The 26,229-nt window shown below is 45.8% G+C and overlaps 2 protein-coding genes across 3 annotated transcripts in view; one reads left to right on the top strand and one right to left on the bottom strand.

The window, feature by feature from the left end:
- EPOR (erythropoietin receptor) overlaps nt 1-18,520 on the top strand; it is a 42,882-nt gene extending 24,362 nt beyond the window's left edge. Inside the window, exons 4-9 of the mRNA XM_063931214.1 lie at nt 1,144-1,319; nt 6,777-6,949; nt 11,348-11,498; nt 14,557-14,641; nt 15,186-15,273; nt 15,367-18,520. Coding sequence (XP_063787284.1) covers nt 1,144-1,319; nt 6,777-6,949; nt 11,348-11,498; nt 14,557-14,641; nt 15,186-15,273; nt 15,367-16,005 — 1,312 coding nt within the window. The 3' untranslated portion in view covers nt 16,006-18,520. The remainder of the gene's footprint in view (nt 1-1,143; nt 1,320-6,776; nt 6,950-11,347; nt 11,499-14,556; nt 14,642-15,185; nt 15,274-15,366) is intronic.
- Nucleotides 18,521-22,458: 3,938 nt separating this feature from the next.
- Nucleotides 22,459-26,229, bottom strand: part of PLPPR2 (phospholipid phosphatase related 2) — a 40,242-nt gene continuing 36,471 nt past the window's right edge. For both annotated transcript variants that reach the window (XM_063931210.1, XM_063931209.1), the window contains one exon: nt 22,459-25,872. In XM_063931210.1, coding sequence (XP_063787280.1) covers nt 25,767-25,872 — 106 coding nt within the window. In that variant the 3' untranslated portion in view covers nt 22,459-25,766. The remainder of the gene's footprint in view (nt 25,873-26,229) is intronic.

Below are 26,229 nucleotides of genomic sequence, written 5' to 3'. Positions count from 1 at the left end.
GGGGCCGGTGCCCGGCAGCGCTCACCGGAGCAGCAGACACCGGCTCCCTGGACAGGTGAGTATGTTTTTTTTATTTTTTTTTACACATTGATCAGCTTGTGTGTGCATCGGATACACATAGCTGATCACTGTAGCCCGGTCCCGCTCAGCTTTCTCTGCCAGGGGCAGAGAAAGCTGGGCAAATGCCTCCCTATCGCAGTGCTGCCCTGTGACCTCGCCAGCCTGAGCTGGTGAGATTATCACAGGGCACACTGCGGTGTTTTTTCACATTTTTTTTTTAGTAAATCTGGTCAGATCGCATTTCCCATTATAAGTATGGCGAATGCGATGTGGCTTACTAAAAAAAAGTGAATTAAAGGGTTTGGAGCAGTTTTTTCATGAAAACTGCTCCAAATGCCCTTTAATACATTTAGGTGCTGCTAAAATAATGTGAAAAGGGTGTGAAAACACCCCTTTTCACATTATTTTAGTAAGAAATAATAATAAATAGACCTCTAAATCATTTAGGTTCTGGACCCACCAAAAAAAACAAGAATTAACGGAAACAGAACACTGTCTTTTTTCAATCGGAAATGCTGATAAAATGCTTACCCTTCTGTATCATATACAATACAGTACATTTATGTACCAAGGGGGTAATTCCAAGTTGATCGCAGCAGGAAATCTTTTAGCAATTGGGCAAAACCATGTGCACTGCAGGGGAGGCAGATATAACATTTGCAGAGAGAGTTAGATTTGGGTGGGTTATTTTGTTTCTGTGCAGGGTAAATACTGGCTGCTTTATTTTTACACTGCAATTTAGATTGCAGATTGAACTCACCACACCCAAATCTAACTCTCTCTGCACATGTTATATCTGCCTCCCCTGCAGTGCACATGGTTTTGCCCAACTGCTAAAAAAATTTCCTGCTGCGATCAACTTGGAATTACCCCCTAAGTGCGCAATACAGTGAGCACATTGCTTACCTTGCACTTTATATATGGTATAATATCAACTTAAAAAATGCCGCCCTTCTCTCACCTCCTCTGACGTCCTTCCGTTAAGTGTGTCAGGCCAGAAAAACAGACTAGAAATGTGCGGACGGTAATGAGCCTAAGAAGAATTGCACTGTAATGTGACGTCACCATTATTTTCTTTTCCAGAATGGAACCATGCAACCTGACGGTGGTGCCAGCCTCTAATGACACATGGTGGCACATGTGCCAGTTTCCGGTGGATCATGTGGAGTACTTTGCAATGTCCTCCTATGCCATATCAGTGATGGATAACCGGGAACACACCACTATGTGGAAGAGAGAGTTCTTCCCAACAGACATCGGTAAGAGACACAACGCTTGGGGCTGGATGTACTACGCATCACATTGTGGATGCGATACATCCCACCACTTATCAGGTACATACCGGCATTAATAACCTAGAATTACGATAACAGTTGCAAAGGACAGCTCTCCCGAAAACATCTGTCCTTTGCAATGATAGGATTTCCAGGTTTATGACCCCGGGAGTCCTTCTGTATTTGGGTTCAGTCTGATTTACCGCCGCCCGAGATGCCTAATGTCAATATGCCAACATCGGCATCCAGAGCGGTGGAATGCCAGCAGGGGGGCGAGCGCAACTAAGCCCCTTGCGGGCTCGATACACTCGCTACAGGTTCTGTTCCGGTATACGGGCGGTGGTATGGTGCCCTCGTCGGTATCTCGGCGTCTGTATTGTGGCTGCCGGGATTCCGACTGTCGGTATGCTACCTGCATACCCTGTATATGTTCCGAATGATACGCACCACAGCGGACGTTGGGAGGGATCTGATTGAGAAGACGCCCCGGCGGCGGCGGTAGCGCTGGTGTCGGCGGTAATGGCACATGCACAGCAGGACATCAGGGTATTTTTTACGTGCATGCGATAATTGATACATCTGGGCAATGTAATAAATTATTAAAGCGCGGGGATTGGGTTGATTTTATCACATGCCATCTGCATTGGATGTGGATGGTGGATGGATAAATTGGCCCTTAAAGCACACATTTCCTAACAGCGGATTTTTTTATATTGATTTATTAAATGTTAGTAAATGTGTGTTTTAGCCCCTGAAGCCCAACATCAAGTATGAATGGACCATTTAGTGTCAAAATGTATTTTATGCATCAAGGACAGATCAGTACTTCCACCTTTATGTAAGTCCCAGGGGTAGAGTTACTAAAGCTTCTAAGGGCGGGATGTACTATCCTTCGCTCCCACGTTAAGTGCCGTTTTCTCTCCGTTTACACTCACCGCTCCGCTACCCGCTGCTTCCCCTTTAACTCCCCCGTCTGCTTTCTTATTTCCCTCTCCCCATGGCGGTTGGCGCATGCGCAAGGCCGGAAGCTGCAACTGCGGCGCAGGAAGCCTCCAGGACCCGTCCAGAAAGGCTAGGTGCGCATGCCCTAAAAAAATACAAATAAAAAGTGAGTGGTGCGCATGCGCCAACCGACAGGGGGAGCGCTGCGATAGTAGAACTCCGTGGCCGCAGCGGTGAAGAGGAGGGAGAGGGAAATAAGAAAGCAGAATGGGGGAGTTAAGGGGAAGCGGCGGGCAGTGGAGCGGTGAGTGTGAACGGAGAGAAAACGGCACTTAACGTGGGGGGCGAAGGATAGTACATCCCGCCCTAAAAATGAAAAGTGGAGGTGTTGGGCATAGCAACCAATCAGATTTTAGCTATAATTTCACTATTGCATTCTATTAAATGATAGACAGGATCTGATTGGTTGCTGTGGGCAACTCCTCCACTTTATTTCTGTTGAGGGCTTGTTACATCGATCATTGATCCCTATGCAGAACGTGCTGCCAAAGTGAACACTGGGGGGTAAATTTACTAAGATGGGAGTTCTATTTCAGAGGGGATGTTGCCCATAGCAACCAATCAGATCCTACTTCTCATTTATCTAGCACCTTCTAGAAGATAATACCTGGTATCTGATTGGTTGCTATGGGCAACATCCCATCTGAAATAGAACTCCCATCTTAGTAAATTTACCCCTAGGTGCAAATGGAGCAGCCATCCCCATTGGTGAAAACAGTGCAGAGTGGTGTTGCCAAAACATTATTAACAACACCAATCACCCCACACCCTTTACAGCATGGGTCTTCAACCTGTGGCCCTCCAGCTGCTGTGAAACTACACATCCCAGCATGCCCTGCCACAGTTTTGCTATTAAGGTATGCTAAAACTGAGGCAGGACATGCTGGGATGTGTAGTTCCACAGCAGCTGGTGGGCCGCAGGTTGAAGACCCATGCTTTACAGCATAGCCTCTGTCTCCATGGCAACCAATGTATTTGATTTTGCACTCAGCCCAGTGGTCCATGAACACCTCATACTAGTGGCTCTTTCTTCATAAGGCTTATTGGGGCAGATGTATGAAGCCTGGAGAAGGGATAAAGAAGTGATAAGTGCAAGGTGATAACGCACCAGCCAGTCACCTTCTAACTGTCATTTTTCAAACCTGTAATGATTGGCTGATGCTTTATCACCTTGCGCTTATCACTGGTTTATCACTTCTTTATCCCTTCTTTATCCCTTCTCCAGGTTAATACATCTGCCCCATTAATCTCTACTGGCATTTCAAACGACCCAGAATCAGACCCCATGTGTACTGTGCGAGCCCTTGGTGGAGCAGTTGCAGGGAAATAAAGACCTAATAACAGACTTGCCTACTCTCTCGGATTGAAAGGGAGACTCCAGAAAATCAGGTGACCCTCCCAACCGCCCGGGAAGAGCAGGCAAGTCTCCCAATTTTAAAGGTCCCCCCTGCCTGACCGCTCACTTAGTGAGTAAAGTGGGTGGTCCGGGCACTCGATGACGCGACTCTAACTGAATCGCATCATCATAGCCACGTTCCCCGCAGTGTAATACCGGTAATATCGGCATTACAAAGCGAGGGCGTGGCTTAAATGGCACAATGCAGTAACCACGCCCTCATTCCGCCTTCGCCCCCATTCTGCCTCCGTCCTGTTAGGATATGGCGGGTCATACCGACCCGTTCGCACGCTGCTGGTTGTCACCCACCCGCAATGCGCACGTGCGTCATTGCCCAGTGACAGCCGTGGCCGGGCAACGACCAGAAGAACGAAGAAAGTGATCGCTAGCGCGATCGCAAGAAGATTGACAGTGGGGAGGCGTTCCGGGGCAGATAATCACCATTTTCGGGGAGTGGTGAGTTCAACGCAGGCGTGTCCTGGCGTTTGGAGGGCAGACGTTTGACGTCAATCCCGGGACCTGCATCGCTTGGATCGATCGCACAGGGTAAGTAACTCTTACCCTGGTCATGTTTTACAGGAATCTTTTTTTGCATAGCAGGGCTGCACAAGCGATCGCAGCCCTGCTATGCAGAAATACACTCTCCCATAGGCGGCGTCTAGTTGATCGCACGAGCAGCAAAAAGTTGCTATGTGCGATCAACTCGGAATGACCCCCATGGTGTGCTCTGTACCTGTCTCCTTCTGTGTACCAGTCTATAGGTGCATTCCCTAGTGTTAGACCTTTAGTGCCAGGAGTCACTCGGAGGCGGAGTTATATGATGTTAGCTCCTGTTCCTCCATCTCAGAGAGAGTGAGGAGAGCGTGACACACACAGAGACTGAGAGACAGAGTCCTGGTGTACAAGTGTGCAGAGCTGAGACTGGGAGCAGATCTCAGCTACAGAGACTCACAGCGTTTCCAGTGCATGCATCATCTTCTCTACCGTAGGAGTCAGACTGCACGGCTGTGCAGTCCTCCATGCTTTACCACCACAGACATCTCCTGATAAGTACCACTACCTAATGCTGTATCCTTGTGTGATATATGGGCTCCTGATTACCGTTATCAGTGTTACATCTGAGTCACCTGTGTTTACTAAATAAACCTGCATTACTGTTTAAGTCACTAAGGGGCAGATGTATTAAGCCTGGAAAAGTGATAAAGCAGTGATAAGTGCAAGGTGCTAACGCACCAGACAATCAGCTCCTAACTGCCAATTTACATATTGGAGCTGATTGGCTGGTGCGTTATCACCTTGCACTTATCACTGCTTTATCACTTCTCCATGCTTAATACATATGCCCCTAAGTGTGTGGACTGACGTCACTGCACCAGATAGCCCAGTGCACTCTGACAACACGTCCCACCCCCTCTGTGCATCATAGCCCTGCCCCATCCCCCTGCTGAGCTGACCTAGCTTCTCTCTCCCGGAGAGAGCAGCCATGATGTCGGCAAATATGCCTAATCATTGCAATGTACTGACCTGCTGAGGTTACACTCCTGCTGAGGTTACACTCTAATATACTTTATAACTAGCCAATGGGAGTCTGAAAGCTGCATCCCAGCTGTTACAGCGGTGGCTGTGATACACACAGTGGTGCTGCTGATCCCCAGGATGTGCGGACGATCGGGATGCTGGCTGTTGGTAATGTGACGCCGTCATCCCGTGCGCCGGCATTGCCTCTGACTTCAGGATCCCGTCTGTCGGGAAGCTAGCTGCTTCCCCTCTTTTCAAAGCTGGTATTTTATTCACACTGCTAAAACCTATAAGGTGTGATAAATCTAAACTGCTGTCGTACACTGAGCACTGGGGCATGTGGTACGGTGCTTGCATATATATGTGTGGCTAAATTGAGTAAAAAGGGTTCTGATACAAGCAGCCATGGCTCTTCCTCCCGCAATATTCTGCTATGCCGCGACTCTGGACATAAGTTATACCAATTCCTTAGCGGCCAAAGTCGCAACCTGGCATCTCTGGTACACTAACAGACAAACAATGGCAGTTGCTCAATCATTCCTGGAGATAATTATATATCAGGTGCTAGAAAGGGGGAGGGGTCACAAACAAACAGCAGACAGGGGGGGGCACTCCCCCCCCCCCCTGGTATTCCCCCAGCACACTAAATATCACCTGTAACCATAACTGAACCTACAGTATCTGGTAATAGAAATTCAAAGAATTGGTCACACATGTTTGCAAACGCATATCTAGCTGCTGAGCCACTTCACGGCATCTCTCATATCAGCAGTCCTAACACTACATAATAGCAATGCCCTCATAGGGCCATGTGATTTGTCTACAGTAGGGCCTCATGATAAAGGCTATTACTAAAACACATCCAGACAGAGAGCTAACTTACCCGGGAGCCACCCCCAGGATCTCCCATTAGCACTACAAGGAACAGAATGTCTTCCAAATACTGCTCCCATACAATGCCTTTCTGGTACACTGTGAGCGGATTTGTGTGTGGCTATGATGTGGCTGATACGCAGTCATTGGAGCAAGATATATGCTACGCTGCCCACGTTGGAGTGTCTAAATTATGCCAAGTCTGTTGCATACGTCTGAGGACACATCTGTATATGTGTTAATGTCTTGCAAGGTGTTTGTAAGTACTGTAGATTCTTCACTTTCAAAGTTGTCAAAATCTGTTGCAAACTGAACCTCGCTTAAGTGCATCACTCATCTACAGCCATGCCCCGCAAAGCTCGGGTCTCATTAAAGAGAGAACACATGATAAAATCATTAATATTGGGAAAATTAAATTGTGTCCGCAGAGCTTGCACTCTAATGTTCAAACCTATCCACATGAAGCAGACCTATAGTGATAAGGGAATTTTAGGGCAGAGACTGATGTAAATGGGCAAGTATTCTCTGTAAAGCGCTGTGGAATATGGGTGCGCTATAAACATAACTGTTAATAAACAAATATATTATACTCAGGTGCAGCAGGGATTGCAGCGGATTGTAAACTGATAACGTTTCCCTTTTTCTCTATGAAGTATATCTGCAGCCATTGAAAAACGTGACAGTTAGGGAACAGGTGACCCCACTGGGACTGCTGGTCATCGTGAAAGACCCTTCCAATACCTTTCCTCTGACTACTGCCTTTGTATACCAAGTGAATTATTCAACCACCAAAAGCGAATTACAGAAAACAAAGATGTTTGACTTGGTAAGTAATACAGACTATTTCTTGTGCAAGGACAGTGCTACAACATATCTTGACGGGGTCGGTAAATTTTGTTGAGGTTCATCATGAGAAATTTGACATGAAAGTAATGTTGGGGTGCAGCATGTTGACATTGACCTTGTTAACACAGATGAAATATAGACATGATTAGAATGTCATCAAAACGGTCTGTCCCAGTGCAGCGTTCACTTACCTGCTATCAGATCTCCAGCAGCTCTGGCTATGTCTTCTGGGTCTGACGGTCACCTGGTGGTAATTTCCAGCTGTTATCCGGATATGTGTAACCCTAACCGCACCTCCTACAGCCTAACCCTAACCCTCCCACTAATGCCTAACCCTCCCCGTAGTACCTAAACCTCAGCCTAGTTCTCAACCCTAACCCTCCCTCTAGTGCCTAACCCTAACCCTCCCTCTTTTCCCAACCCTCCCCCTAGTGCATAACCCGGCCCCTAGTGCTTAACCCTAACTCTCCCCCTTGTAGGGATGGCCATCCATTGGTGTGAAACCATCTGCAAGGGACCATTGATGGTTTCACCCACAGATGGTCATCCTGGCTTTACTATTTAATTGCAGGTCAACCAGAGCCATGGGGCGGGGCTTCATAGGAGTTTCAGCGGCGGAGCTAGGCTCCTTGTCCTGACACCTTAAAAAATTCAGTGGTTGTCTATCATCAATGGCGGGGAACCATCTGGTTCTCCCTCATCGATGAGAAAAACTACTCTAAATCGGCCATAGAACACCAGTTATTTTGAATCATCAATGGTTGATGGCCATCCCTAACCCCTTGTCACTAAACCTCCCCTCAGTGCCTAACCCTCCCCCTACTGCCTAACCCTAATCCTCATGTCAACATTCTGCAGATTTAGAAATATCAACAATGCCAACATCATAACTGTCTAATTTGTGGTGTCGACTTTCTGATTGTCGACATGGTAACGGCATCCCTTCCTGACTAGACGACTGATGCAGAGCTGGACGTACGTGTCATCTTTTTGTGTGAAACACACATTTTCATACTACACATGCGTGCAGAAAGTCTTATGCCTCCGTCCATGTGTGTCTTGTGCTTACAACTCCTTGCACTTAGAGAAGTAGAACATAGGATGGTGGGTGCAAGCACTGGTAGGGTACAGGAAAGCCGTGTTCATGCAAATGCGACTTAGCCGGACCGCACCAAATACACAAGAGGTGCGTAGCTTGCAAGTTAAAGCCCTGATGTGTATGATGATTTTGAAACATTCTTGATTGGCTGAGTGCATCTGGATCCCTCCCACTGATTGTACACAAATTATTATGGTGTCTCCTGCAATCTGTTCACAGTAATTCAGTGATATTTGCAATCGGCCAGAAGATTGGTTTTTAAAGGGGAACAGAAGGTCTGTATTTAATTGTGATTGACATGGTACACATTAATCACACTGTTCACAGTCACACAGGCATTGTGTTTATGACACTTCATTATAGTATTGTACTTACTGTGGGAACGGTAACTTTAGCATTGGATGCTAACTCTGTCACACTAGAACCAGATTTATCAATCCTTGGAGAGTGATAAATTGCACGGTGATAAAGTACCAACCAAACAGCTCCTAACTATCATATTTAAAACACAGCCTGTGACATGACGGTTAAGAGCTGATTGGCTGGCAGTGTATCACCATGCAAATTATCACGCTCCAATGTCTGATAAATCTGGACAGTGGGGCAGATGTATTAACCTGGAGATGGCATAAAGAAGTGATAAACCAGTGATATGTGCAAGGTGATAAAGGCACCAGCCAATCAGCTCCAATATGTAAATTAACAGTTAGGATCTGATTGGCTGGTGCCTTTATCACCTTGCACATATCACTGGTTTATCACTTCCTTATGCCTTCTCCCGGTTAATACATCTGCCCCTGTATCTCCGGAGCAGACCTGGAGCATATATCACTGTTTTATCCTACCTTTAAACTAGGTGCATTTACCACTGTTCTCTCCGGGCATAAACCTGCTGCTTTTACCCCTGCTCTCTCCTGGTGTAAACCTTGCGCATTTACAACTGCGCTCTACTAGCGTAAACCTGGGGCATGTACCATTGCTGTTTCCCGGTATAAACCTGGTGCATTTACCACCGTTCTCTCCTAGTGTAAACCTGGCACATTTACCTCTTTTCTCTCCTGGCATAAACCTGGCACATATGCCACTGTTCTCTTCTCGTCACTGATGCACACGCTGCACCCATTTTTTTAAATACTCACCCCTCCGGAGTCTCGCGCCGACGTCAGCAGCGTTGTTAAAATTACAGTGAAAATGATGCAGCAGCCATTTTCACAGAGTTCTGAACATGTGCAGTACAGAAATCACTGGGAAAATGGCTGCCGCACCATTTTCCCGGAGATCTGTGCATGCGCAGTAGAGTCTGAGCCCTCTAGTGCTCAGATTCTCAGTGCTGCCGGCAGAGAGGAGGGGGCATGAATGGAGGAGAATGCACACGGGCCTCCTCCTCTCTTAAAGCGCCACTGCTTCTGATGTAAACCCGGCGCATTCACCACTGTTCTCTCCTGGCGTAAACCTAGTACACTTAATCCTTGTCTCTCCTTGAGTAAACCTGTCACATTTACCCCTGATCTTTCTTTGTGTAACCCTGTCACATTTACCCCTGCTCACTCCTGGCGTAAACCTGTTGCATTTTCCCCTGCTCTCTCCTGGCGTAAACCTGTCGCATTTATCCCTACTCTCTCCTGGCGTAAACCTGTCACATTTACCGCTGTTCTCTCCTGGCGTAAACCTGTTGCATTTACCCCTGCTCCCTCCTGGCGTAAAGCTGTCACATTTACCCCTGCTCCCTCCTGGCGTAAAGCTGTCACATTTACCTCTGCTCTCTCCTGGCGTAAACCTGTCACATTTACCCCTGCTCTCTCCTGGTGTAAACCTGTCACATTTACCCCTGCTCTTTCCTTGCGTAAACCTGTCACATTTTCCCTGCTCTCTCCTTGCGTAAACCTGTTACATTTACCCCTGTTCTCTCCTGGCGTAAACCTGTTGCATTTACCCCTGCTCTCTCCTTGCATAAATCTGTCACATTTACCCCTGTTCCCTCCTGACTAAACCTGTCACATTTACCCCTGTTCTCTCCTGGCGTAAACCTGTCACATTTACACCTGTTCTCTCCTGGCGTAAACCTGTCACATTTACCCTGCTCTTTCCTGGCGTAAACTTGTCGCATTTACCCTGCTCTCTCCTTGCATAAATCTGTCACATTTACCCCTGTTCCCTCCTGACTAAACCTGTCACATTTACCCCTGTTCTCTCCTGGCGTAAACCTGTCACATTTACACCTGTTCTCTCCTGGCGTAAACCTGTCACATTTACCCTGCTCTTTCCTGGCGTAAACCTGGTGTATTTACCCCTGCTCTTTCCTGGCATAAACCTCACATTTACCCAGCTCTCTCCTGGCATAAACTTGTCGCATTTACCCTGCTCTGTCCTGGTGTAAATCTGTCACATTTACCCCTGTTCCCTCCTGACTAAACCTGTCACATTTACCCCTGTTCTCTCCTGACGTAAACCTGTCACATTTACACCTGTTCTCTCCTGGCGTAAACCTGTCACATTTACCCTGCTCTTTCCTGGCGTAAACCTGGTGTATTTACCCCTGCTCTTTCCTGGCATAAACCTCACATTTACCCTGCTCTCTCCTGGCATAAACTTGTCGCATTTACCCTGCTCTGTCCTGGTGTAAATCTGTCACATTTACCCCTGTTCTCTCCTGTCGTAAACCTGTCACATTTACCCCTCCTTTCTCCTGTCGTAAACCTGTTGCATTTACCTCTGTTCCCTCCTTGCGTAAACCTGTCACATTTACCCCTGTTCTCTCCTGGGGTAAACCTGTCACATTTACTCTGCTCTCTCCTGGGGTAAACCTGTCGCATTTACTCTGCTCTCTCCTTGCATAAACCTGTCACATTTACCCCTGTTCTCTCCTGGGGAAACCTGTCACATTTACCCCTGCTCTCTCCTGGGGTAAACCTGGTGCATTTACCCCTATTCTCTCCTGCATAAACCTGTCACCTTTACCCTGCTCTCTCCTGGCGTAAACCTGTCGCATTTACCCTGCTCTCTCCTGGCGTAAATCTGTCATATTTACCCCTGTTCTCACCTGGGGTAAACCTGTCACATTTACCCCTGCTCTCTCCTGGCATAACCCTGGTGGATTTACCCTGCTGTCTCCTGGCATAAACCTGGTGCATTTACCCCTGCTCTCTCCTATGTGTGATAAGGCTGTATGTGTGTATACAAGCTCAGCATGATGTTGTGTGTGAGTACTATGCAGACATGACCAGTGTAATATGTCTCCATGCTGATATCAGTATATACACCACTTTGTCATCTTGTTAGGTTGCAGCGGACACAGATGGTTATGTGAAGCTTTTCCTCAGTGACCTTATCAAAAGAACAACATACACCGTCAGTGTGAGGGTCAAAACTGACATACCCTATGATAGCTACTGGAGCGAATGGTCTGTTGTCACTTTCCAGACGTCAAATGGTGAGTGGTGGCTCCAATTACATGCAGACAGATTCTAGTGATTGGCTTCACCTGTTACCAAATGTGGGCCTACACTAATCCTAATACCAAGGATACATCTAGTAGGGAGACAAGCCCGAACCAGTTACCAATCAACAGCTTGTAGTGAGAAATGAGACTGAACCCATTGTCAAATGGAAACAAGACAATTCCAGGCCCTTCGGTTTTCGGGTATGGGGCTCTAGGTCAACACCCATTGGTCGACAGTGGATAGGTCGACACTAGAAATAGGTCGACGCGGCCATTAGGTTGACCTGAACAAGGCCAACATGAAAAAAAGGTTGACGTGAGTTTTTTATGGGTTTTTTTGTGTTGTTTTCTCCGTCAAGTGACCAGGAACCCCTATTAGTGCACCGCGTCCCCTTGCATGGCTGCGGGCCAGGTGCCTCATTCCGCTACCGCTGCGCTCGGCACAGGTTACCGTTCCCAATCGTAGTGGATCGTAAAGTATGAAAAAGTCCAAAAAAATAAAAACATTTGGAAAAACTCATGTCGACCTTTTTTCATGTCGATCTTGTTCATGTTGACCTAAAGGCCGTGTTTACCTATTTCTAGTGCCGACCTATCCACTGTCGACTAATGGGTGTCGACCTAATGGGTGTCGACCTAACTGGTGTCGACTTAGAGTGTGGATACCTCAGTTTTCAGTGTGATGAGTGGATGAGTCTGAACGCTAGTCACCAGAAAGTGGTGGCTAACCCCTAAGAAGGAAGAAAAAGAGAAAGAACAACTGGGAGTATCTGTTTAATAAATGTGTTACACCATCCGCGCTGTAAATGATACATATTTTTATTGTGATAATTCACCGGTCAACACGAATTTTGAGTCTGGATTTTGCATATCTGATTTTTATTTCTTCCACATTACTAATTAAAGAAAAATTAGTTTTACCTGAAAAAGTTTGCTTTTGTAGCTATCAGAATGAAATTATGGATTTTAAGAAAATGTCCCTATTTTCATAACTTTATTGTATGTAAAAATAAAACAAACTTTTGTTATAAACTTGAATTACTTAAAAAAAAACTACTGTAACAGAATATTAAAAAAACAGTTTAGAAATGAATATTTTTCGTATTTCTTCTGTAATTGTACGGACTTTCACGTATTAGCCCCAAATATAATCCACCCTCATACTCCATGTTTGTTGCTACTCAGTTATCTGTGCATGAGTTGCTGACAGGCTGTGTTAAGTCTCCTCTACCCCAGAGACTTATATCTTACTTCCATGCACTGTTTATTCTCTTATGTGTTACATGTACAGTGATCTATTCTGCAGAACTACAGCTATATTATATGGACAATCATTCCAGTCTGTATTAATAAAAGGTTTACAGTTCCAGAAATCTCATTGTCCATCCATTGAGACATGGACATGGTTTAGCTATCTGAATAGTTACAAACTGCTTACATGTAATGAGGGTCAGAATACCACTTGCTTTCCCCCCGCTCATCCCCTCCATTACTTACTAAAACACGCTTCTTCTTATATGGTCATTCAAAGACTTTAATATTTTAAATGGACAAAAGCAAAGTTTTTAAAAAATAAACGAAGGTTTTGGTTATTTTTCGATATAGAGAAAATAGTCATTAAAATAAAGACTCAAATTTTTTTGGGGGTTTTGTTGACCTACATTTTTCTATATACATTTATTTGCAGAGTCGTGAATTTATTCACCTATATTGGTGTACTTATTCTAAATAGCCCTGGATCATATCTGAACATATTGTCTTTTCTGTCCAAGTGGATTTTATTGCGCTAATCTACCACTGAAATGCAGCAGCTGAAAAATTAGAATATAAATTGCTGAATTATTTTGAGGATTTTATTAGCACAGGATTTTTATATAAAATTCAACCATCTACTAATACTAATCTTTTTTTTACAAGCATTTAGAGCCCTGCAAGACTCCTTTTTATATGCAACTTTACTAATAACTGGAAGTTTTCTTCCCTAGTTACAGTGTTACCTTTTTTAGTCTTTGGTTTTAAAACTTTTCTCTTTTTTTTCCCTACATTATCACAGTAGCCTTCTAGCGTTCAGAGTCTCTGCTTATTGCACAGTATATTCTGTAATTGTTGTAGAGGTCGATCAAACTGTGATTGACGCTCTGCTGCCGTTTGGGAGCGGTAGGAGGCGGCAAAGGCGGACGTTTCCCATAACGGAGGTGTGTCGCCAGGATCTCCATAAGAGGACAGAGATTTCCTGGCCTCTTTTGTTGGGTCTGCAGCGTCCGGCCAGTGCAACCCCCACGGTCCCGCATCCAGCCGATGGTGTCACAGGTGATCTACTTATACCAGATGCCTTCTGCTGAATTACCATACAGCACTATCACTGCTGCCAACAGCACCTCCAGCCACATCTGAATCAGGCACACTAATACACGTTCACACTGCACAAATAACCCTGCATTGACCTGGTATATTGCCGGATTGACACGGGTCGCTGTACGGTGTGAACTGGTCACTGCTGAATTCCCGGGTCGCCTGGTCCGATAATTCAACCCGGGAATAAAGAAGGGTTATTGCAGGGAAATTACCGTGTCAGGAGCAGTGTGAACAAGTTACCTGGGTCGATGCGACCCGGTACCCCTTCACAGCATAGGGAGAGGTGGCGCGGAGATGATCTCATATTCAGCGCCGCCTCCGCACCCCCTCCCCCCAGATGCTGCCGCGGCCCCCGCCCGCAGATGGCAACCCGACCGGCATATTGCCGGGTCAGGAAGCATTTTCACAGGGTCCATTGCCGGGTCGCACCCGGAAAGGACCCGTATCCAATTCCCGGGTGTGATCCGGCAATTGCAATCTGAACGGGGTATTAGTCTGATTCCTCAACAAATAGGTATTGCAAGTGCTGAGAAACAGCCCCCTCCACTTATAATGGGACAGTAGTGAACAACTCGAATGTTCATAGTGCATTGGTTGAGGCAGATAGAAGGTGAAAGCATTAAGGAAGGGCGGATGCAACATTGATTATGGAGGAGAAGTCAGGTGAATGATAAGTTATTTCTGTGCTTGCCAGGTGATGTACTCCACATCGTGTTATTTGTCATCGGTGGTCTGATCCCAGTTGCCGCAATCATCCTGGTGTCCTTATACCATGGAAGGTAAGGGAACTTCTTTATATTGTGGTAGTTCAAAATGACAAATAAAATAGAGAGGCTACGCGGTACATGTACAAATAAATAGGACTAGTACTTGTTAAAATAATACATTCAATCTCAATCTCTGATGTACCATTAAATCAGTGTTAATTGGTAACATAAAAGACAGGTGGCCACTTAGATGTTGATAAATACGCATGTATGTATGGAGTTCATCTTAGTTTAGTTGAGGACAGCGTGTAATGGAAGCAGTAGATCTTATTGTAGCATATTAAAAATTAGCGTTAGCTTGAATAATCACCAAGGAGCGGTACTCATGGGCCCTGATTAAATCTTGATTACTTCCATGGTGGTCCTTAGTGATCCCTACTGCTGCGGGGCTCCAGTGATGCAGTTGCATGGGTTCCCGCTGAGTAAAGGATAGGGAAGCCGCAAGACTGAACAGTGAAGGACTAGCGCGTTTCTCCGACCACACCTAGATGTGGTTTAAGCTAGGCATATTATGGTACTTGTGAATCTTAAACACTCACTGAGTTTCTCCCCTCAGGTTCCTCAAGAGCAAAGCTTGGCCAAATATCCCTAGCCCTGAGCATCACTTTAAGGAACTTTACACAACCCACAAAGGAAATTTTAAGGTAACAATGAGATCCCTTGCTGAATGTGGTACGGGTATGTTGTCTTCTCCACCGGAGGGCTGCTCGCTGATGTGTTTTATTATTTGCATGCAGCTGTGGTTAGACCAGACGGACTCTTACCTCACATGGATCTCCAGGAATATATTTGATGAAGGCACCGTCTCTTCTGTGGAAGTGCTGTCTGAGCTCCCTAACGCAGCACCATCCCTCCCGCCTTCTGTACAACTGCCTCCCAAGGACAGTTATGTCAGTTTGGATGAGAATATGATGCCCCACTTCTCGTCTTGGGTAGTATCTCAGAGGCAAATACAGGTACGGAGGGAGCAGCCCAGTACAGCAGCTGTGCCAAGCGAGGAAAAGACCTTGAGGCCAGAGGCAAGACCAAAAGAGTCTAGTCTGCGGGAGGAAGCCAGTGGTGAGGAGAGCGCTGTGGATGAGGGCAAAAGTGAGCTTCTTAATGGTGCGCCTGGATGCAGGATCATTGTGAGAGGGGACTCCCTGAATTCCGAGGAAGGAAAGCAGAGCCCAGGATCCAGCTTTGAGTACACAGTCTTGGAGACATGTGATGGTCTCTTATCCCCAAGAACACGTTCCATTCCTCCACGGCAGCCTCTGAAGTATGCATACCTAGGTATGTCAGAGTCAGGGGATGAAACTCCTCCACCGTCTTCAACTTTTTACCAGAACAGCCCTTGTGGCCATTTCCTATCCCCGGTCTACTCCCAGTGCTAGTTACTGTGCGTCATGATGAAAAAGAGAAGTCATGGACAAGGCCTCTCACACTGGGAAAACGGAACTGTCCTTGGCCAAACAAAACCCCGGGTGACACATTCAGAGATTGAGGAGATAACAAAAAAAAAAAGGTTGATGCCAGAGTTTGTGGACATTTAGAGATAATGTGGATTGTAAATAGAATAACACTATGAGGTTCATTCTATAATGGTGGAGCAATGGGATATTTACCTTAAATGGTCTTTCTTTATTCTTCTTAGTATATAATGTTATGCTGCCATTTTTAAGGCACTTCTAGGTCTTGTGTTAATGAGCACAGAGTGGGCGTGGCTAACTTAATACCACAGTGAAACGTTCTTTCATAATTCAGTTCTACGCTCTTAAAAAAATAGTATGAGGGGGATAGAGAATGACTACCAAAAATGTCTTACGGCAAGGCAACAAAAACACTAAGGGGAAAGAAGTGTGTTTTTATTGTGATCTAAGAAAAAGTAAAAAAATTACTTTATAATAGAATTCGGTATAAAGATTTATAATCGTTCCATCACAGATATTTAAGGATATTTTCAGATCCCATCCTGTTTATAGAATACCTGCTTATATCACTACATAAAATAGCTGATTACTGCCGGACATTTATGTACATAATTAATGTGGTCATTCAGTGTATTCTGAAGCAGTGTTGGACTGGGGCATGATGGCCCAGCAGGGAATGCAGTGGTAGGGGCCCAAGCGTAAGGGGTGTGACCAGCCACCAGAGAGGTTGCGGCCAGCCACCAGGGAGGGACTTGGTCAACAAGAGGACATGCAAAGAAGCGGGAACAGGTGTGTGTCAGGACCACCCACTTTGATTGGCAGGAAGGCTAATCTTGGTGTAGTTTCAATAGAGAAAAAAAAACAAGCACCCAAGTTCATCCATGATCCTGCTCCACCAAGTTACTGACCACTAGAGGAGGGGTGTTACCCACCGGGGATTTTCCCTGTACACCTATGGCCCAGTCCGACCCTGTCCTGAAGAGATATTCCTTCCGCTATAGACATAGGTCGTGTAAAGAGCCTTTAGCTATTGTTGTAGACACCTCATAGGCCTTGATGAACAGAGCAGAGAGGAGCTGGGGAAAGTGCGGATTTCCTATTCTGGCCCCTCAGTCATAAATCCCTGCTGTACCCTACTAGACCTCTGTGCATGTTGTTATAACCGAATACTAGTCACAGGAGGCACAGCATGGGGACACCCTGTTTACCCATCATGCTCAGCCAATCTCTAGCCAAGTATAGAGTAATCTTGCACGTGTAAACTGCATTAAAAAACATTGTCCTCTAGCAGCAAATCTGTGGTAAACGCTGTTATGACAGTATTGTATATAAAAAGTAACTCATAATAAATACCTGAGGCAAATATCGCACACATTTTACCATATTTAAATAAATAAATAAAAGCCCTTTATAATGCACAGGTCACCTGCACACAGTGTATGAAGCCTGTGAGGGCTGAAGCATTTTACAGGAGATGAAGCATCTGTAAAAGCACTATAATCCGGTCATATCAGTAAGCCTTTGCCTTCTACTGCATTCTGCGTATTGGCCAAGCTAACAAAATGGCCGCCTCAGCCATGTGCATCTGTAGGTGACAATGAGATGCCAGAGAGAATAAATGTGACAGTATATACAAATATCTGTGGCACATTGTCCTGCTTTACCAATAGCTATACTGTATATATAAACATGGGGTGTAGTATGGCTGACCGGCGGTCTCCTGACCGCCGGTAAGCTTACCGACGCCGGGATCCCGGCAGCATACCGACGCCGGGATCCCGGCGGGGAGGGGCGAGTGCAGCAAGCCCCTTGCGGGCTTGGTGGCGACCTGCGGTCGCTACGGGTTCTATTCCCACTCTATGGGTGTCCTGGACACCCACGAGTGGAAATAGTCCCTGTTGGTCGGCATGCCGACCATCGGGATACTGAGCCGGCGGGATGGTGGAGGAGGTCATGTGACTGTCGGTCAGCAGACCGCAGATCACATGAATACCACCCTAAACATGGGCTGTTGTATCTTCTACAGAGTAGAAAGGAATAATCCCAAGAACACAATATATAACACAATACACAAATCATGTATATAAATGTAGAAATTCCTACAAATAATGTCTATAAACAGTCATCACTTCTATGTGCAAAATATTGTGTATTATAAGAAATAATGCCGTAAACATAGAGTAATGTGGAATATTGGGAATCATCCCATAGCCTAGTCCCTAGTGCATATATGGCTGGTAATCCCTAGTGTGCATATAATTTACAATAGGTCGTGCATTATTTCCTATGTCACAGCTATAGGCTCCTGCCTGTACCCACAGCCTTGCCATGTAAATAATCCCCTCCAGTCCTGCTTATAAGGCTGCAGGTGTTCTATAGGCTGCATGGCGTGTCCTACAGCTCATATGTAGAGATTATGTGTTGTGTTTTGTTTTTTTATAAATACATTTTGTAATAAACATTTTTATTTTTTACCAAAGGTGCGATTATTTGTCCAATTGTAATGTGATAAGTGAGGAGGCAGATGACAGTTCTGTATTATACGCAGGCTGGAAGCAATGTATTTCCTGGTACATAGGGGTCTATTCATGAAGCAGTGAAAAATGTGGAGAAGTGAGCCAGTGGAAAAGTTGCCCATGACAACCAATCAGCTGCTATGCCTAATTTTATAGAATCCACTTGATAAATGTTACCTCAACACTGATTGGTTGCCATGGGCAACTTCTCCACTGACTTACGTCTTCACTCTGTTCACTGCTTCAGAGATAGTCCCCAGTAGTCATTATGTCAAAATAGTAAAAATATTGACATTCACGGTGTTGACGCTGACATAATGTCAACGTTGTGAGAATGTCAACATGTAATTGTAATTAGGGATAGAGTTAGACATCTCACTGTCGACATTCTGGCAATGTTGACTTTATGTGCTACATAATATGGCTGTAGGCTGTGCTCCCAAAATGTTCTGGTGTTGTTATGGTTTGCTGCCTTCGGTAATGCAAGGGTCCTCCACCCCTTAATAGAATACATTACACAAAGAATATCCCAGTGCATAACCTCTTATTTATAAAACCAGTATACATACCTGGTGTACATAATCCATTGTTTTGCTGGCAAACCTCTTTTATATCCAGCCCTGATTGTGGTTTATAGAAGGTATTTACCACTGACCACACTGGAGGAGGGTAAGTGGACTTAAGACCACAAAAGACTTATTATACCAGTGACCGTATGGAGCATTATGACTGGATATGACAATTGGAGTTAGCTACATGCTTTCACAATTTTGGACCTTTTAGAGTGAAGAATCATTTTTATTGTGATTGAATACAATATATTTTTACTAGAGATGAGCGGGTTCGCTTTTACTCGGATTTACCCGAATCTCCTTTTTGGTTAGCCAATAAGAAAAATCCAGAAAAAAAGAACTTGCGATAATTCTGGAATTAAGAACCGAGTAAATCCGAACCCGCTCATCTCTAATTTTTACGGACTTCCATATGTGTGTATTTGTCTTGTTTTTTTTATTGTCTTTTTTTTTTTTTTTGTCTTATGTTGTACACCGGTATTAGGCTCATATTTAGATTTTAATAATACCTTGATCAAACAATATTAGAATTGTATGTTATGCTGTTATACTAATGGATTATTTATTAATAATCTGTATATTACTATCAGAAATGTATTGTGGTGGAAAACCTTTTTCATACCTCAAGTGTGTGTGTGTGGGGAAATTCTTTGTGTAACGACGACTTTTTGTCAGTGCCGTTATTGTGAATGCTGACTTGTTAAATGTCGGCATACTTAGTGTGCCAACATTTTGAATGTTGACATCTCAAATGTCGTCATCCAACCCACGTTGACATTATGTTGTCGGCATTCCTAATGTTGACATAATATACCACTGCCATCTTAGCCTGTGGCGGTACAATATACAACTTATTTACAACTATTGCATTTCCAATCACCCCTGAAACACCTGCGGCTGATACTCTACTCAGGCCTGGCCAACCTGTGGCTCTCCAGCTGTTGTGAAACTACACATCCCAGCATGCTGTACCACAGTTTTACCATTCCCTAGTAGCAAAACTGTGCCAGAGCATGCTGGGACTTGTAGTTTCACAACAGCTGGAGAGCCACAGGTTGGCCAGGCCTACTCTACATGGTAGCAGTGACTGTTTAGTTGACAGTGCCGTAGTACCTGGCCTCAGTCTACAGAGGGCGCTACATGCTTTTGCTTTGTATGGGTAAAATTAACAACTTGAAATGATCCACAGAGAAACAATATCATATATGACCTGCAACTGTAACGTGACATTTGCAATATTACATTTGCTCACTTTATCCTTTCCCATAATGCAAACTGTGTGCCTGATTCAGGTACCAACGTAAAAGGGAAAAGTACGCAAAGTACTGATGGCCGTTACTTTGCGCCGGACCTGTACTGTGCATGTGCTGTACAATTATTGTTTACCCTTTCGAAATGGCCAGGAGGCTCACGGAAATTGAGTGGCCCTCCCGGCCCCCTGGAAAGGTGGGCAAGTCTCCCGCTTTTGCTGGCAGCCCCCCGCACTCCCCCTTGGCCACCCACAGCAGAGAACAAGTGGGCGGTCTGAGGGGAATACAGTGGCGCGATTTGCGCTGAATTGTGTCATCGTAGCTCTGCCCCCTGCTGTACAGTGCCTATTTTCTCGGCACTGTCTAGCGGGGCCACGATGATGCTATCATGATGCCACGCCCCCAGATGGCTCACTTTCCTGCCAGCCACGCCCCTGTGCTGCCCACATTGCCGCAGGACATGCCCCCATTAGCCTACCACGCTGCAGCCTCCCAGAATAGGGTGCAGCAAGGTAGGCACCTATGTGCTGTACTGGTCCTGCATCATCAAGTGACTGACAGTCTACAGCCATTTTGGGCTTGGTTACTGCAGCCGTTTTTACAAAACGGAGGTGTGTCGCCTTTGTTTTCTGGGAGTGACAAGGTCAGGGTCTCTATCTTCCGACAGAGATTTCCTGGCTTCTCGGACAGAGCTGCGGCGCTGCTGCTTCTCTCCGTTCACACCTGCATCAGGCCTCGTATCGCTCTTCAAAACTTTATTTGCAGAAATGCTAGCCGCTACATTCTACAACAGGCACCGACCTTGCCAGGTGCAGTCACACAGGCACCTTGTTACCTTCCCAGAATGTGTCGCTCTATGGCCCTCATTCCGAGTTGTTCGCTCGCTAGCCGCTTTTCGCAGCAGTGCACACGCTAAGCCGCCGCCCTCTGGGAGTGAATCTTAGCTTAGCAGAATTGCGAACGAAGTATTCGCAATATTGCAAAAAGATTTTTCTTTGCAGTTTCTGAGTAGCTCGAGACTTACTCTTCCAGTGCGATCAGTTCAGTGCACGTCGTTCCTGGTTTGACGTCACAAACACACCCAGCGTTCACCCAGACACTCCCCCGTTTCTCCAGCCACTCCCGCGTTTTTTCACACACACCCATAAAACGGCCAGTTTCCGCCCAGAAACACCCACTTCCTGTCAATCACACTCCGATCAGCAGAACGAAGAAAAAACCTTGTAATGCCGTGAGTAAAATACCAAACTTCTTAGCAAATTTACTTGGCGCAGCCGCAGTGCGAACATTGCGCTTGCGCAGTTAGCGGAAAATCGCACCGATGCGAAGGAAAAGAACGAGCGAACAACTCGGAATGAGGGCCTACAGTCTATACAACAGGGACATCTTTAGGCATTGCATAGGCATTTCTATAATGGGTGCAGTGTGTGTGATGTACACAGGCTCCTGGGTCCAGGGGAACCCATACCGCACACCCTGCACCTATATATTATTCTTAAGCCGTCCGGAGTCCCTGCAGTGGGGGCACAAATCACTTGGAAAATGGCCACCGCAGCCATTTCTAAGTGATTTGCACATGTGCACTGGAGATGTCCCCAGGAACAAAGCGCGAGCACCATGTTCCCGGATACCTGCGCATGTGCAGTAGACTCTGGCATTATTACTTGCTGGTGGAGAGGAGGGGGCCTGCAACATAGGCTGCACGCCGGTCCCCTCCTCTCTTAAAACGCCACTGAGGCCTTGGTATGGTACAGTAAAAGCAATTTTGAATTTGCTCTTTACGTTTAACATTAAACCCCACATTATTGGCGGCATCCATGTTTAAAGCGCTGGTATGATGCCTACAGTATTTAAGACTTAGGGGTCTATTTACTAAGCCTTTGATGGAGATAAATCAGACGGAGATAAAGTACCAGCCAATCAGCTCCTAACTTTCATTTTTCAAACTCAGCCTGTGACATGTCAGTTAGGAGCTGATTGGCTGGTACTTTACCTCCATCTACTTCATCTCCATCCAAGGCTTAGAAAATAGACCCCCAAAAACACTAAATTGGAATATTTAAATGACTCCAACGCAGCTTACAAGACAGTATCAATTTTAATAGAAGCCATCATTGTGTAACACTCACATAAAAATGTATAAATAATACGAAGCAGAGGACTAAGAGGACGGAACAACTACAACAGCGGCGCTCATACAGGTCCCAAAATGGCCTGGCGTAAGGATCACTAATAATATACCTGAAAGGGGAATTCTAGCCTACAGTATGAAGATGTGCGTCTCAGCTGCGATTCCTCTGGACAGAGAACTGATGGCAGCACAGTAATCAGTTCTCCTGAGTGAGAGAATGAGGAACGATCCGGATAACTGACTATGATGTATGCAGATCATACTTGCTGACTTTTGGGCTGCCCTCTCCGGGAGAGTGACGTGCTGAGGGGGGCGGGCCAGAGGCAGAACGGGGGCGTGGCTGATGGACGCGTCATGTAAGCCACGCCCCCTGCTGTGTAATGCTGCTATTACCGGCATTATACGGCAGGGGGCGTGGCTATGATGACGCGATTCAACAAGAATCGCGTCATGGCCTGCCTGGACCGCCCACTTTCCTCGTTAAGTAGGCGGCCGGGCAGGGGGTGACCCCTGATATCGGGAGACTTGCCTGCTCTTCCGGGGGGCTGGGAGGGTCACCCGAATTTCGGGAGCCTCCCGCCCATTCCGGGAGGGTAGGCAAGTATGATGCAGATTCTATGTCTACGGAACAGTTAGACAGACTCAATCTGCAGAGCTGAAATGTTTATTTGTGAGCGCTCCTCATTGTCCTTCCTGCATCCATGTCACATCCATGTTACAGTCCTAGGAACCGGCAATCATATTCCGCAATACTGTGCGCTTAGCCTTCATCACAGCCACTACCAGCAGCAACTGCGAGTGGATGGGAATAAGTGCTTACCACTTCAATGCATCCAAACACTAGTAAAAACGCCAATACATATAGGGAAACTGGGCAGTATTTTTCAAACACGCGTTTTTCAGGTGTTAGGATGGTTGTAAAACGCGTACAGTTAACATGACTGTGTGTGAGGAGGGGGCCTATTTACTAAGCCTTGATGGAGATAAAGTGGGATAATTGGGGTCTATTTACTAAGCCTTGGATGGAGATAAAGTGGGATAATTTGGGGTCTATTTACTAAGCCTTGATGGAGATAAAGTGGGATAATTGGGGTCTATTTACTAAGCCTTGGATGTAGATAAAGTGGGTGGAGAGATTTAGGGGTCTATTTACCAAGCCTTGGACGGAGATAAAGTCACTGGAGATAAAGCACCAGCCAATCAGCTCCTAACAGTCATTTTTCAAACACAGTCCGTGGCATAGCAGTTAGGAGCCAATTGGCTGGCACTTTATCTCCATCCAAGGCTTAGTAAATAGACCCCAAAGTACCAGCCAATCAGCTTCTAACTGTCATTTTTCAAACCCAGCCTGCAACATTGCAGTTAGGAGCTGATTGGCTGGTACTCCAGAGGTGGGGTCCAAAATCCAAATAGAGGCGACACACCAACTGCCACCCAATGCAGTGCCGAACATCACCAGCCGGGACTCACTGGCAGTTGGTGTGGCTCCCCTACTTGAATTCTGGATGGCACTGCAATTTCATCTCTGCATCTGCCACTGCTTCCCATCTTTTTTACTAAACCGCCCAAAATTGTCCAAAAGAATCCTTGCTCCACTTATATTCATCTCAGCTGATAGAAAGAGTCTGTATCACAGGACAGAATAAAGGTAGATACATGGACGGAGAAGCATTAGTGAAAACATGGCACCGTTCTGTCTACAGCTAGTAATCAAGGACTTAACAGCGTATTGTGTGCTGAGCGAGGGGGGCGGGGGGGGGGGGGCGCTCACTTCACACAGCGCTGAAGTGAGCGACCCACTAGATTGAGCCTGCACCGGCGATAGCGATGTGTGGGGCCGCGCATTGCTATCGCTGGCGGGCATGCACACGGCAGATCCGTGCTTAAAATCTAAGCAATCAAGTCAGATTGCTTAGATTTTAAACACGGATCTCTCCATGTGTACCCCCCTTTACACTCTTTCCTTCCAAACAGTAATAGCCATTGGTGCAATCAGACACATGAGCCTGGGACCACTCCTTAAGGCTTCATACATTAATTGTGGATAGGTTTTACACCCTTTCACCTGCACCCCTTCCTCCCCTTCCTATAAGTGATACAGTGATGCGCATAGGTCAGTGGTTCTCAAACTTTTTGAGTTACGGCACCCTAGAGTATCAGAATTCTTTTCACGGCACCCCTAGGCCAAAAGTTTCTTATTGAGAGATTGTAAATTGTGTTTGTATGTCATCCTTAGGTTCAATTGTGTGGTGAGGAACAAGATTTGCTTCTGCTTGTCCAAGTATTTTATGACTGGCAGCCACCAGCGCTGGTTTTGCCTATTATATTGACCATAAATATTTTGAGTTGGTCCTGGACCACCAACCCAGGGCACCCCTGCAAGTGTCCCGAGGCACTCCAAGGTACCACGGCAAACAGTTTGAGAACCACTGGCATAGGTAGTAACTATTGTAAATATGAGCTCCATAGAGCAGATCTGCAAATCATGAAGATGCCCTTTTTACTAGTAAAATACTAGTAATGGTCTGCAAATCGGCTGATTGTTACAGTACAATCTACAGTCCCGACTGGTCGGTGATTCGCTGATTCTGATCACTTTTTCTGTGGAATTGGAGATTGATGAATCTCATACATTGTTGATTTATTTTACACAATCATCTGCAAAAGACAGAATTGCCCCAATGGATTGCTGATGTATGGGCGCCATAAGAAAGGAGGAGGGTGGAGCTCACTTGTGATTTTCTCCATGTCTCCACCTACTTTGCAGCAGGGAAGCACTCTCCTGGACAATCACCTATTCTCCCTCCAAATTCAGGAGTCTCCTGGACATTCCACCAGAGTGGGCGATATAAAATCTTCCTAGTGCTGGGAGATTTGTTATGCCACGATTTTTATGGGTTCTATGCAAATGTGCAAATGTCGTAGACTTTGTGATTCCTTTGCATCGTGCTGTGAGCCTAAATGATTTAAGCAACATTCTTTTATAAAAAAAAGTAGGGTATGTTTCCTTTAATACTGCAATGGCACATGGCAAGTGACGTACTTAAGATTGGGGGCTCATTTTGATTTGAGAAATCTGAAACTCGGTTTGAAAATCTACAAAACATTGTGTGTTATATTACAGGTGTCAGAGTGGAGATACAGGGTGCAGTTCATTCTCTGACATGCATGTTGGACGTTCCTGCTGCCATGTACCAGCCAGGGTCCACCAGCTATGAACCTCAGCACCATCCGGGCCCAGATCTCTGCCGGGGTCTCATACTTGGCTGGTCATACAGTTGGAGGGTATCAGAACATCTGGGGTGACAGGAATGAGGCATGGAGGAGGGTCAGGTGACATCTGGGGGTGCATTCCCGGGATCCTGTGAGGATGAGAGAGAGATGATGTCACAGATGTTTATTAAGGATAAAATTCACCAAGGATTCAAATTTATATCTATGATCCTGGTCATGTGACTCTCAAACTTGCTGCTAAAACTGAATCCATTCAGCCCACCTTCACCTGTTCAGCACACAAAATGGCTGCCTTCACCTGTTCAGCTCACAAAATGTCTGCCTCCTCTGGATACGCATGAAATGCCCCTGTTATACGGTCACATTGTACCACAGTTCAACTGATCCTTATTCCTTTAGATTAGTGGTTCACAAACTCGGTCCTCAAGGACCTCCAGCAGTTCACGTTTTCCAGGTCTCCTCACAGAATCACAAGTGAAATAATT

Source organism: Pseudophryne corroboree, chromosome 6 (genome assembly GCF_028390025.1).
Source record: "Pseudophryne corroboree isolate aPseCor3 chromosome 6, aPseCor3.hap2, whole genome shotgun sequence".
Lineage (NCBI taxonomy): Eukaryota > Metazoa > Chordata > Amphibia > Anura > Myobatrachidae > Pseudophryne > Pseudophryne corroboree.
This window is presented reverse-complemented; position numbering and strand designations above follow the sequence as displayed.